Genomic DNA, 15,328 nt, shown 5'->3' with positions numbered 1-15,328 from the left:
GTAGTTTGTGGAAATGAACTTCACCAAAAAGCCCTGATCTCAATCCTATTGAACATCTGTGGGATGAACTGAACATTCCATGTGTGAAGTCATGGAATGTCCATCCCCACAAGAGTCCATAACTGTTTGTTCCTCACACTATGGTGTCCGTTAACTTCTTTTTAATCAGTGTGTGTGTGTGTACATACACAGTATATGTGTTTACGTGTGTGTGTTTTAAATGGAGCACTATTTTCTGAGAGTGAAATTTTTTGCTCCCACCTGGAAATATGTCTTCAAAGGAACAAATGACCTCACCTCAGGCACTAATTATGCCAGCCACGTTGGCTGAGTGGTTAGCATACCTGCTAAATTATGTTTTTTTAGGGTAACTGCATATAGAATGCTTTAGATTAGTTATGAAATATCCTATATCACAAGATGGTTGAACTTTAACCTCCTTGATATATCAATAATTATTTACTGTAATTGTTTCAACAGAAGCTTGAAGGGAAATGCTATATAGATGGAGCTACAGAAGTTGCCAAAATTAATCACGCTATCACGGTATGAATTTGATTTGTGAGAGTAAATTCACTTGGCAGTAGCAAGCCATTGATCCTAATACATACGAGGATGGTCTGAAAAGTTCTCTGCCTCAACCATAGATGGCAACACTGTCTGTAAGATTTTTTTTTTCTAAGTTGGTACATCTGCCATAAGCTTCCATGTGAAATTGCAAGTCATTCTATCAAGTAGTTTGTTTTATACAGCTGTCTGAAGCAAAAGTGTTGTCTGTATTGCTTGAAATGGATAAAATTGAGTATTGTGCAGTTATAAAATTCTTTGTAAAAGAAGGTTTAATGCCAAAAGAAATTCATTCGAAGTTCATAAAAGTTTATGGGCACTCTTCTCCTTTGTTTTTGACAATTAAGAAATGGGCTGCCGAGTTTAAATGTGGCCATGCCAGCCTTGAAGATGATCCACGTGAAAGACGTCCAAAAAGTGTAACAACACTAGAAATCATTGATCGAGTGCACGATATGGTATTGGATGACCGGCAAGTCAAAGTGCATGAAATTGCTGAGACTACAGGCATTTCAAAAGAACATGTAGAATATATTTGCATGCAGAATTGCAAATGATGAAAAAGCTTTGTGGAAGATGGGTGCCGTGCTTGCTCACAGCAGATCAAAAATGCACTCGCATGAAAATCTCTGAACAATGCTTGGAGCAGTTTAACAAGAATAAAACTGATTTTGTGCGTCGATTTATTACTATGGATGAGATTTGGATTCACCAATACACACTAGAATCCAAACAGCAGAACAGTAACGAGGGTATGAAGCGCCTCTGGCAAGTGTCTAACTAAAATGACAAAAATTTTGAAAAATTTAAATGTAACAAGTTAAATTTTACTAAATGCAATATGTTAAATACTTACTATTAACCCTATCCCCATCGAAATGAGTTGCAGTGTGTTGAGAATTTGTGTGTCTAAAGCAGCATATTGCCGAAATTTAAAAATACAATATAAAATAGCGGACTTTTATATCTATTTATTTATTTTTATTTTTTGCGGTTTGCACTCCAAACCTAGTTGCACCCATGGCAGGTGCCTCTTTTGCCACGCCCTCATTACGGCACTGCTAAATAACAGTCAAAACAGTGGACAGAAGCTGGTCAGCACCAAAGAAGACAAAGTTGGTTCCACCAGCAGGAAAGGTCATGGCATTAGTGTTTGGGATGCTAAAGGCATTTTGTTTATTAATTAGCTTGAAAAGGATAAAACAATAACCAGAGAATATTATTCCGATCTTTTAACCAGATTAGACGAAAAAAATTCATGAGAAAAGACCCGGTTTGCAGAAGGAAAAAATCATCTTTCATAAGGACAATTCCTGCCCACAAAGGTGTTTTGGCAATGGGAAAATTAAGGGATCTGCACCATGAATAGTTGGAACATCCAACCTATTCCCCGGATTTGGCTCCCTCTGACTTCTTTGTCTTCCCAAAACTAAAACTCTTCCTTGCTGGTCAGCGTTTTTCTTTGATTCAAGAGGCAATTGCAGCTGTAGAGAGGTTTTTTGCAGATTTTACTGAGAATCACTACAGGGGCAGAATAATGCTGCTGGAGCATCGCTGGAATAATGTATTAGTCTTAAGGGAGATTATGTTGAAAAATAAAAATAATTTTAAAATTATAAATTCGTTTTTTCATTGTTAGGCTTGAGACCACCCTCATATATAGAGGAAAATAAATCATTCTCATCCTTATGTCGTTCAATTTATCATTTTCTTCTTATTCTAAACAGTATATTTTTTTCTGTATTATCACATGATTGGCATATTTTGATTTAGAAAATTTCTTAATTGAACTTTATACTCCTTGATATATCAATAATTATTTACTGTAATTTTTTAAACAGAAGCTTGAAGGGAAGTGCTATATAGATGGAGCTGCAGAAGTTGCTAAAATGTTTACAGATAGACCAAAAGACTGGGCAGGATGTGTTAGATTGGCAAGATTGAAGTTTGAAAAATATTTTAATCACAAGGTATGTGTAAATGTCAGTTTTGTTTTGTTATTTCCTAACATTAAGGATATTGATTCTTAATAATTCTCATTTTAAACAATTTTTCAAAGCTAATTTTTGATAGGTAGATAAAGTGATGTATTGGTGAAAAAAATTATTTATTTTCATTCAACTATTAAATTTTAATTTGCAAGAATTATGATAGATAAGCCAAATTTTTCTGCAGTTAATGTGCTTGTTATAATTTCAGAATCTGCCCAAATGCTCCCATTTAGAATAATTGTTTTTTTATGCATTTATGCAAAGTGCCTGCTAATTTCTCACAATCTTGACTGCATTTTTTTCCCCTCCCATGATGTTGCAGAATTTTGATATAAATTATAGTAGTGGGATTACTGAAATTTCATAATTTGTTTTAGTAAGACAGAATTCATAGCACTTTTCATATGGCTGACTGTCAAGATACTAAAGGAGATGAAAAAGTTAAAATAATTCATTGTGCATAGATAATGCAAAAAACGGAAAGCTACCATTATTGGTCAGTTTGTATTTCTCTTTAAATTGTTGCTGAAATATAAAAGTTGGTTAGGACCATAATTCAGAAGTAAGTTGATTGGTGATATGAAGCTTTATAATAACATGGTGACATGTGTTGTTAATTTATTTATATTTTTTTTATTTTAATGATAATTCCACATATACAAAGGATTATTTGGCCTGTATACATTAACCCCTTAACATACAAAGACGTCTGTGACACGTCTTTTTTTTATTGCACCAAAATTGATTTTGAATTTTGGTTTCACATATAAATACAACCAATTATAGATGCTAGACAATCTTCTGCCTATTTCCTTTCATCCGAGAAAAATTGAAAATTGCCAACAGCGTGTATCGGCTATTTCGTTTGCGTTTGCACAAATTCATCATTATTTTTCAAATAATGATGAATTTGATATAGCAAATCACTCTCACTCAAAACTTGTCCAAAAAATTGGCAGAAAAACGACTGCTTTCTGATTTTTAATTGGTACATTAAGGGGTTGGACGGAATGATGGATGGACAAAAATTTGAGAGAAAGAAGAAAAGTTAACATTAGATTTGAAGACCTGTATGTTATATTCAGTGGGAAGACTCCAGAAGAAAGCAGCCGGAGGAATGAATGAATGAAGAGGAATAAAATATGTTCTGTGAGTTTGGAGTTGAACAGTTAAAGAGTATGGATAACTGTTGTTGCATGTGTTTTAACAGATTTAGAATAGAGTGGAGAAAATATTTGTAGAATGCAATAATATAAAGAATGCTCACTTAATATCAACACATTAATCAGAATATACATATTATCATAGCCAAAATTGAAGATCTCACAGTGGTTAACATCTGTAAGCCTCCTCTGGTAGAATGGCCACCTGAAGTTTCCCATATTTCCACACATAGGAGATTTTAACAGCCATCACATCATGTGGATTACAATAACAATGATTGAAATGGTGAAGCATTAACAAGCTGGACTGAGCAAAACAATCTTAGTTTAATATTTGATGCAAAGGAAAAAGGAACCTCTAAGACTGCAGCATAGAAGGAATACAACCCAGACCTCTGCTTTGTTACCCAAAATTTGCAAAATCAGCTGATTAACACAACAAGATGAGTCCTTGAAGATTTTCCACACAGCCAACATCACCACATCACCACACAGTCAACATCAGTATTGGTAGAAGTAGGAATACAAATGCCAATAATGCAGTCCATTCCACGACCAAGATGGAATTTTAGAAAAGCAATCTGGCAGGATTTTTCACAAGAACTGGATAAAATAATAAGATGGATACCATCTATGAGTTTTCACTCACAGATGGATATCAACAGCAAAGAAGTATATTCCAAGGGGTTTCCAAAAGGAATGCACCTGGCTGGAATAAAGACTGTGAAGAGCTATATCAAGTCTATTTAGAATCTGGCGACTGCGACATAGCTGGCGAATTACTCCAGAAGCTTGATAACGAGCATAGAGAAAAATTGATGAAAACTACAGAGGACTTATACTTTAAAAAATCAAGTAGAAAAGCATGGAGCCTATTAAAGAAGTTAGGTGAATGTAACCCAACCATTCATAAAGATCCTTTGGTGACTCCAGATTAAATTGCCTGTTGAATAACCTCACTGTCTAGAGCCCCTCAAGATCATCAACACACACGGGAGGTTAAAAAAAAACATTTGTCATAAACAAACTTATGACAAAGTGCAGCTGATAATTATTGTTGGTATTATTATTATTTGACACTTCCAGGGAGTCCAAAGACTCACCAAGAGAGGACACCTGCTCTACAACTCTGTCTCCCACTCAATCTACCATCAACCACCACTAATTTTTCCACAGACAATCAAACATCCATGCCTGCAGCGGGATTCGAACCCGCAGCCTTTGGCTGGAAAGCGGATATGCTAACCACTCAGCCAACCAGGTTAGCAATTCCCAATTTTCAAGAGAATTTAACACAGACGAATAACTGAGACCTTAAAGGAGGTGAAAACCAGCAAAGCATCAGGCTTAGATGGTATTCATCCTGAATTCTTGGTTAACTGTGGAAAAAATGCTTGTTAATGGCTAACAGAATTCTTTACTTACATTTTACCCAAAATTTGCTTTGGTAAGGATGGGAAACTTTCCAAGAGCCTTTAAGAGAACCAAAATAATAGCCTTGTTAAAACCCAACAAGCCTCAAGATCAAACAGAGAACTATCACTCAGTTGTTTTCCTCAGTGCTGTTATAAGCTCCTCGAGAGACTCCTCCTTAACAGAATTGGGCCAAAAATATCTGAAGTTATCCTTGTTGAGCAAGCAGGCTTTCAGAGATGTTTGAAAACTTCTTGTAGATTCTTGTAGATAAACTTATACGTTGTTAGGCATACGTAGTTACACATGACTTTAATTTTTTCAGGAAATGACAACATATACTAAAATATTAATTAACAAACTTTAATCAATACCTTCCAATATTTCAGCAATGTTAAATTGCCATCTTCTGGAAACATAAGCCTATGATATGTGCATGCAGGCACTAACAACGAGCAAATGAATGTGAAGAGGGCAACTGGCGTTTGTCCTAGAGCCCTAAGGATACCCCCCCCCCCCCAGCGTGCTAAATTGGGTTGTTTTGGCTGTTGCAAGATGCAAGTTTCCCAAATTTTGGGGTAGTTTTTCCACCTGATTCCAAGAACAATCTTTCATATTTATATTTGCTACGGTGTAGTAAAGTGGCTTTCTTCCAGTGTATTCTGTGGTGGGTATCTAGTGCGTGGTCAGCAAGTCTTGAGTGGCTGTGTTGGTGAAACCGAATGTAGTCTTTGTGTTCAGATATCCTGATATTACCTGTCCTGACTGTTTGGCCATAGTAGAACAGTTTACAGCTGCATGGGACCTGGTATACTCCAGGTAGATCTAGGGGAAGTGGCTGGTCTTTGGTGGAGCAGATAAGGGATGCCAATTTCTTATACGGGTTGTAACAGGTAGTCAGGTCATACTTTTTTTAGGATTTTTTTGTGAGCTTTTCAGATGTGTCCCATATATATATATATATATATATATATATATATATATATATATATATATGGAATGGTGATAGATTTAGTGTAATCTCTGTTAAGAAGTGGGGAGTCATGGTTAACTGGTTTAATATTTTTTTCCTGACTTTGAAGGGTTTTAAAATTAATCACAGCTTTTCTAGATTGTGCCATTTCTGTTTTTTACAATCATATTAATGCCCAAGGTGTATATTTTTTGATATCTTATTTGCATTTTCAGATGATTTTTTTTTAAGATGGTGGTTGCCCACTTCTAGGTGTTCTGAGTACTACTTTCCCTATTTTGTACTCTACCCTGTCATCCCTGGGTTGAATCCACATGTGCATTTTTTGTATGTTTCATTTACATATATATTGGAGTATGACTGTCCAAAATCACCTTGATTTGAAGCATGTCTTGTATGAAAAATTTGTCTAAAAGTTTGCAAAAAATTATAAATAACTGACTTTTGCCCTTTCCCCCCCAAAAAAGTTATGTTGAAATAAAAATTTGAATTTGCTTTATAACGTCTATCAAGATACTGTTGATAGATGTAAAGAAAATTTGGTCTCATTCTGATATTTTCATCCTTTCAGCCTAGACAATAATCATCCACAAGAATTCCTCGAAGAAGAAAATTCCACAAGTTAAAAATGCAATATTTGTAAATTAAAAAAGCTAGATGATCCATCAAACAAATAATTAACAGATTCTACACTGAAATTGTCATATATTCTGCAAAAATGATATGTAACATAAAGTCCTTTTGCAGAGGAATGAGCCTTAACTCCAGAGACGTATTTGAAATCTGGTGAGGATCCAATGTTATGTAACTGTCATTTGTTAGGACAGGATAAACGATGGACCTGCCCATGGAGGAGTCAGGATCGCCATCCTTGTGAAACAACCATACCCTCAATACCAACATGGAGGCAGTTACCATCCAACTCCTAGCAAATCCTTTTAGTATGCTCCATCTATTTACCACCTGGTGTAGATATATCACTAGTAGCTGTGATGAGCTCATCTTGCAATTATCATTCTCCATGCTTATGAGAAATTTCGCTTCACAATACTGTAGGATAATGCAAACACTAATATTAGGAAGATTGTTGAATGCATGCTTAACAATAATAACTTCTCTCTTCTAAACACGGGAAGTAACACATTCTTTTACATGCCCAACCTGAACCTTCTTTGTTACCAGTTTAACCATCCATTCTTCATTACTTTTCCCCACCTAATTTTAGAGTCAAGAAAATGAAAATGACTTCCACAGAACACAGAATAGCATCTGTGGAAGTCATTTTCATTCATTTTCCTCTGATATCCACCTTTTTTTTGCATAGGCAAGTATGCACTCCAAGACATATCACATTGTAAAATAGATGAGACTGACTTGAATATACCCTAATTCTTAGCAGAATTTAATTCTGCCCCCCATTCAGCTCCTCTCCTATCTGTGAAGCAGTAAATCACATCATTAAGTGTATAATACAAGCAACCAGAACTGTATATCCAAAATGTCAGCAACTTTCCACCTTTTCCTAAAGAGTAGTAGAATGCAGTGAGAATATACCACCCATTCAACAACTTCCATTACTTGAAACACAATGGATGCATACTTGCTTGAAGTATTGGTAAATTCTTAAAACGAATTTAATACTCTCTTGGGGAGAGTTGTGCAGAAACATCAGCAACATTTTAGTCCCACTGAATTCCTGACACTAAAAAAGGAAAGCAGAAAAATATCTTAATTCTGTTTTCCTCAAATTATCTAAAACTTTGCAACAGGCATTCAATAAAGAATTTAAAACTGCCCTGCTTCACTGTTGAGTAAGTTCTGTAGGACTGCATGACATTATTATGAGATTGTCAAACATGTGCTACCATCTTCCATGAATCAACTCTACATCAAAATCATCTATGAGGATGAATTTCCAGATTTTTTGGCAAAAAGCAGTTATTATTTCCAAAGGCAGATAAGGATCATCCAAAAATTCCAAATTATCATCCAGCTGCTTGTGTGTTGTGTATAATCTTGGAAAAAACTAGATTTATCGTCCTGATGGTTTCTGGAGAGCAGCCTGTTTTTTTACTGCGGCAAAATATTACTTCTGTCATAACTAAAAATAAAAAATTATTCATCAATAATTTATTTAATCGAATTAGAAATGCTTCCTTAAAACATGAGCATTTAGTATTGGTTTTGTTTGACATACCGAAAACCATACAACACAATTTAGAGATTTGGTATACTAAAAGAGCTGCAGAATTCTTGTTTCAGAAGGGAGTGCCCTCTCTTTATTAGAACTTTTCTTTCAGATCTTCCAATTCCCAATAGGGTCTACTTTCTCCTGATTATTTTTCTAAGAGGAGAACAAAACAGCTTCCTGCTATCATAAACCATGCCCTCTATACAGATGATCTCACAATCTTTTGTCATTCTTGCAGTATGAAGGTCATAAAAAAGACAGCTGCATCTAGCACATTGTTGACCATCTTTCCATTTGGGCTTGCGCAGATTTATTTAAATTTTCACCATAGAAGACTGTGTGCATGTTTGACACAATTGTAGTCTTTTTTTTTTATCCCTGACTCAGAACTATGACTATATCAAATAATTCCAGTTGCAAAAGAAGCAAATTCTTAGATCTCATTTTTTGATTAAAGGTTAACTATGGAGATCCAGCAGAGAACAATGGACATCCTTTTCACCCTGTTTTCCACCCTTTTTGAGTGCAGATTGACATTCTTTACATCATCTTTACTAAACATTTATCCAATTAGGATCTGCTTATAGGTCTCATGCCTGTGGGAAATGGTATCCTTTTCTACACTGGATTATTAGAACTGCAACTGATGCATTTCATTTCAAATATTGCCTGTTCTTAGACAGTATGCAGTTAAAATGTGTGAAGTCAACAGCAGAAAAATTTGCTACATTCTCCTTTGGTTTATGCATCAAGGAACTGTTACAAGCTATAGGTATCATAGTAGCCATTACTGCAAGGATATTTCAGAACACATTTCACCTTGTAATGCCTGCTTTCCATCATGCACTTTCTCTTTGTACAGCCTAGGGGAACACACCACTCCAGCTTCTGTTTATCACCAGCTCTTTAAAACATGCTGACCAGAATACTCTTTTCTACTTGTCTAATTTTTTGATTTCTAATTTCAACTTGTCTGCACCAATAGTTTAAAATCAGAGATTTCACTGAGCTCTGCCACTGTCTTCCCAAACTTCATAATATCTAATCAGATTACACTATAGAATGTAGAAAGGAAACACTCCACTCCAGCTGCTGCTAAGCAGGATGCCAAAGAGCTTATCATTAAACTTTGTAAATGATGAATCTTTATTCAGTATTTACAGATGACTCACAACTGTTTCAGAAACAAAATACCCTCCAACAGAAATAATAGATGAGAGTCAAATCTTGTACATGCTCCTCATGGTTATGCAAGCAAACCATGGAGACGAGAGAACAAGAATCGAGAACACCCAAGGAAGTCGAAATGATCATTAAGGGTAAGATACAATACAATACAATACAAAAGGGTAAGGTAAAATACTAACCTTGTGACATTTTGCTAGATACTGGTTCCCAGGCCTCTGTCATAACTGGAGATCATGTTCAAAGAATAAAATCCAGGGTATGCAGAGGCATCTGTAAGCTGAAAAAGCCGATTAGAATATTGGGAATCTCAACATCAGAGATATATGTTACAAAGAAACTGAGAGTAAAAATATACTTACCAAAATTTAATTTGTATGTTTTTTACTATTACTATTACTATTATTACGGGCAACTCCAGGGAGTCATTAGACTCATCGAGGGAGGCCCCAAATCATATTCATCACAACTATTTGACATTCATACAGTATCTATCATACCTTGCCTTAAACTCATTCACTGTCACAGCATCCACCACAGACTCAGGGAGCACATTCCACTCATTCACTACTCTAAAAGTAAAGAACCCAGCTCTAACACCTTTACTAACCACACTTTTGCCCAGTTTCCATGGATGTCCCCTAGTCCTCCCACAACCAGCCCTGTTCTCAAAAATATCTTCTGAATTAATTTTATAGAAACCCTTCAGTAATTTGAATGTCTCAATCATATCTCCCCTTCTCCGCCTATCAACCAATTTTTGCAACCCACAAATCCTCAACCTGTTCTCATACGGTTCATTCCACAGACCTGCTATCATCTTGGTCACTCGCCTCTGGATCCTCTCCACCTCCTCCCCATCAAGAAGAAACCTAGGTGACCAAATCTGAGCACAGTAGTCTAGATGTTTGGCAAGAGTTATTAGTCCTCCTTAGGACATCTCGACCGAACATGCAGATTATTTTAGGAATTAACTTTCTGGAGAGGTACAAATTCTCTTGTGACCTTTCCAGGAATGAAATGTTCCTAATGAGTAATAAACGGTCAGGAAAAGGGAACCCTAATTTTAGAGATAGAGTTGAGAAATCTCATGAAGAGAGAATGCAGAATAAAAGTAGGGTAGGGCCGACTGAACTGACTGAAAGAGGTAATGAAGAATATCACAATAATCAGAATGATTCTTCAACATCCAAAAGGAACAGTCAATCTGAGACCTACTTCATAGTAAGCGTCAAACTTGTGAACGATCAAGGCGAAACAGAAAAAGAATTAGGGGAGGGTATTCCAGAAAAATAGAAGTAAACATCATTGAAAGGCCTAAGAGATGCAGAAGTTCCTATAACAAATCAAGGTGGAAAAGGCACAGAAAAATTGAAGTTGATGTACAATCCCAGCGAGAGTTTAATTATGCCAACTTTCTCTGTTTTCTTTTTATGCCAACTTAACAATCCACCTATAGGTGGATTGTTAAGTTGGAATTTAGTTATTGCTACAAAGGCTGCACACTTACTAACTGATTGTGCAAGTTTCATAAATTAGTTTAATGGAGAAATAATTAGGTGCAAAACTTTAAGAGATAGCAATGAAAAATAGGTATAATCATAAGAACAGAGTACATAGTGAAATGAGGTACAACTTACGGCCATGAGAACAACTTAAACATAAGATTAAATTTTTGTAGTCAGAATTCTCTCCAGAAAATATGCAGGCATGAGGTTTTAAAAAATTTTTCTTGAAAACCTTTTTTTGGGGAGAGTAAGCCTATGTAAAATCTTGTATAGACTGAAATTTTATATTAAATTCCTTCTATACTGATTTTACTTAGGAATTTAAATTAGATTGATTTGCTTGCAAATTTTTGTAAATATTTAACTGTTGAATTACTGACAACCACAACAAACAAAGAAAATTATGTATAAAAGAATTGTAATAATAAAATGTTTAAGACAAAGAAATATCCCAGGCGGATTAAAATAAGACCCGAGGCTATCACGTTTACGAAGGTCAAGATTGTATGGGGGTTTCCAGCATTGACCCAGTGACGAAAAAAGGTGACGGGTGCAGACCCATGTGAATACCCAAAGGAATGAAAGGGTAGCAAAATCCAAGGTCGAGCAGCTTAAAAGGGGGAGACATCAAGGACAAATCGTCGTCACGGAGCAGGTCAGTCGTCATAGCGGGAGTTCGTCGGGAAAGGTCGGTCACGAGTATCCAGAGGACCACTAAAAGAGGAGAGGCCGTTATCGATGGTTGTCGCCGGATAAGCACGCTTTTCTCCAGTTTTCTGTTCCAGCTCCGGGTTCATGGATGTCCCGTCGATTCTAGGTCAAGGGACCCGTTCCAGCCAACAGACACCCGAAGATAAGTGGGTTGTTTAAGCAGTGAAAGAAGTGAGTTCCGGACTTCCAGCCGCCAAGGTGCCTATTGATTGCAACCAGTAGAAGTGTTCCTGTCGATGTCGAAAAAGGTGCCAGTGTGTGAAAAGAAATATCGGAATGAAATAGATGATAAAGATCTCAAGGATCTACTGATGTGGACTAGATGAATTAATACCAAGTAAGGTCTTCTATATATATGATTAACTAAAGGCAAGAATTGTAGCAGAGATTGCTCTAGCATATTTGTTTGTTAGTGTTAATTGAGGGCTGAAGGCACTTAGATAAACATTGATAATTCACCTGCTTAGTTGCGAGATAAGATATCGTTTATTGTTACCTATTGTTTAACTTGCCTATTGTATAGCATTGCAGGTCATTTCTAATATATGAATTAAGAGTAAGCACAATTACTACCATAGTCTGTGTACGTAGTGAAAGATTGTTAAACTTGGTAGAATAGTTTAAGTCCTAGCTAAAGTTAATGAGAAGTATAGGGTCAGAAATATTTTGTGTGTTTAGTATTAACCTTTAATGTAACTTGATTAGTATGAATCAGTTGTTTTCTTTGTCAAATAATTTGCCTGATTCCTGCATACCAATGCACTGCTCATAAAATTTGAACCTATATGACCTAAGGGGAAAGTTTGCCACGACTGTAGAATAGAGTTTTATATTGCTTGATAGAGTGTTGAGAGTTAGAAGTATTTCTGTGCTGAGCGAAATGTTTTTTCTTTTGGAAGGATATTTAAATCTTATCTGTGATTTCTGATGGTACAGTTGAAATAAAAATAAATTTTCAGAAATCAAAATTGAAGAAATATGCTTGCTGTTATAACAAAGGAATTCAGTTCTAACCCGAGGAAAATTCTCAAGCTATAAAGTTACGTGCACGTGAATAACATAGTTACAATCTTGGGGGGGGGGGGGGGCAGTCAAAAAGTTAAGAAAACCGATTAACTGTAATTGACTAAATCAAGCAACAGATAAAACAACTCGGTGTTAGACAAGAAATTAAATTAAGGAAATTTAAATAGGAAAAATTAAGTAAAGGTGAAATATTGAATATATACTTTTGAAAGAGTACAATAAAGTAATACAAAGGAAAATATATAAAAATAAAGATATTTTTACAATGGTGCAGCTGACAGAATTTTTACAATAGCATTTTACATGTTCTCTCTCTCTCTCTCTCTCTCCCTCCCTCCCTCCCTCCCTCCCTCCTCAGATCTGACACTTTTACGTCAAGTCAGGATACTTTGCTTGGACATTTTTCTATGCTGGATCCCATTATATATTGGAATCAGTGGAAAGCTCATCCCTTACCAGATTGTCATTATTCATCCCTTTTCCTTATATTGATTACAGGCAGAGCATAAATCAAGATCTAATATCTCAGGGGCAGATATCCTGTAAAATGATACCAAATTAAGCCTGAAATTAAACTGTGGCAATCTTAACTTGACATGCATCATAAACAGGAAGTTTTCTTACTCAGCTTTGAATAGGTCATAATAATCTTACATTCCTCTTTCTGTTAAGGGTTAATGACATGGCTTGAAGCATCCACTATATTTTAGTAGAATGCCTTCATTTATTTAATGATCAGAGTTACTGTTTTAGCCCATTTTTAGCACTCTAACTCATCGGTATACACTTGGGAAGATTTTAATTGGGGAAAACAGGAACAGGACTAGCTGAATAGTCAACTACTGTAACAAATGCATTCTCTGCAGAATTTGAGATTGGCCCTATCAACATGAGAAGTATCAATGGAAAATAAGTGACTTCTAGAAAAATTAGAGAAGCATCATAATTGGTATTACAGAAATGAAGAAGGTGAAATACTGTAAAATAACAACTGTGATATTTTATATTCATACAATAGTGATCTGGTAAAGGAAGGAGTAGCCATTGTATTCAACACTAAACACAAAGATGAAATATTTGAATGGCGGGCAGTTTCAAGCAGAGTGTGGGCAAATTCAAAGTGGGGAATTAGGCACATCACATAAAGAAAAAAAACTAGCTGATATTGGAGGTCTTAACAGCAGACCATCATTATTATCATATGGCAGATTACAGACTAATTAGAAAAAAATTGTTAACAGAAAGTTAGTAATAATGTAAACTTTTCATGTATTATCTTCATATTTCATATATCTTGTACAGCCCTTGAAGGTACATATAAGGAATTTAATTATGCAAACTTGATTATACTAGTACTGGCATATCTCTTAAAGATAAATATCAGGAATTTGATGAGGATAGAAAGAAATAATAGACACAAATGAAAATATTGATTCTCGTAGATAGGCTTATACGTTGGTTATGCATTTCTAAATAACTTAGGGAATTAAAACAACGTAGATCCGAATATAAATTAAATAATACTTTAATAGATATCTCCGAAAAATAATACACCGGAGCAAATATAAATTCGAAAGATTATTTGTGGAATCAGCCTCTGCCCTAAGAAACTCTCCAAACCTCAACAAATTTGGTTGTATGCGACTGCCCCAGATTTGGGAGGCATACATCAGCAGACCTTCAGCCCAACGGCCAAGAATGCCTACTTAGCCCGCCAGCACCATCAGGACTTCTAGGAGAAAGATAGCTTCATATCTTCATTTCCAGTTACTATATTGTTAGAGCTTGTTGTGCTCCTGCCTTTTGTAAGTTCCTATAGAAAATGGCAATGAGACATTGCCGAAATATCGGAGATATCTATTAAAGTATTATTTAATTTATATTCGGATCTACGTTGTTTTAATTCCCTAAGTTATTTAGAAACAAATGAAAATAGTTAAATTTAAAAAATTCACAAACATATGGCAAGGTTCAGTTGCTACTTGCTGAATGAAAGTTCAGAGAAACTATATCAAACATTAAAATAAATAATTGATGCATGAAAGAGGCATTAGTAATAATTGACAGTAACAATGACAATCACAATCCAGAAAAGAAAAAATGGATTAAAATTTGAAGATTTAATATGAGACACTAAGTTGGAAATAAATGCTAGAAATTCAGAAATGAATGCCTCATAACTGGCACTTGCAACCAACTCTTGCTACAGCAGTTACTTATCAGTTGTGATAAACTCACTTATATCAAATGATAAAAAGTTCTGACCAAAGCTCCATAGGTATAATGCTATGCTAATAGCATTTCACTATAGCTAATCAGCCACTAGAATATTTCTATCAAACCTAGTTTATAGAGTTAACTGTAGTAACATTTAGTTTGTTTATTGTTACTTGGTGATGCATCATATAAATCAAAACAACAATACCAGTATAATGACTCAGTCATACCTTACATTTGTTACTTTCTTACCATTTGTATTCAATTAAAGTTATCTTGCTATGAGCATTCTTCAAACTTTTACTTGCTATATAGCACAAGACTTTTTTCACATTTCCTTAACTCTCTGCAACCAACTTCTTTTCATAGTCTGATTTTACCAG

General features: G+C 35.3%; 1 protein-coding gene across 2 annotated transcripts in view; it reads left to right on the top strand.

Annotated features, from left to right (window-relative positions):
* The window catches only part of LOC150107706 (ubiquitin-like modifier-activating enzyme 6), a 701,981-nt gene that overhangs the window by 513,159 nt on the left and 173,494 nt on the right, over nucleotides 1-15,328 (top strand). For both annotated transcript variants that reach the window (XM_090391479.1, XM_090391480.1), the window contains exon 25: nucleotides 2,409-2,537. In XM_090391479.1, coding sequence (XP_090247605.1) covers nucleotides 2,409-2,537 — 129 coding nt within the window. The remainder of the gene's footprint in view (nucleotides 1-2,408; nucleotides 2,538-15,328) is intronic.

The sequence above is a fragment of the Typopeltis vanoorti genome, chromosome 4, assembly GCF_054136105.1.
Source record: "Typopeltis vanoorti isolate ZY-2024b chromosome 4, IOZ_Tvanoo_1.0, whole genome shotgun sequence".
Classification (NCBI taxonomy): domain Eukaryota; kingdom Metazoa; phylum Arthropoda; class Arachnida; order Uropygi; family Thelyphonidae; genus Typopeltis; species Typopeltis vanoorti.
The sequence above is the reverse complement of the archived record's forward strand: the minus strand, read 5'-3'. Positions and strand labels throughout refer to the sequence as shown.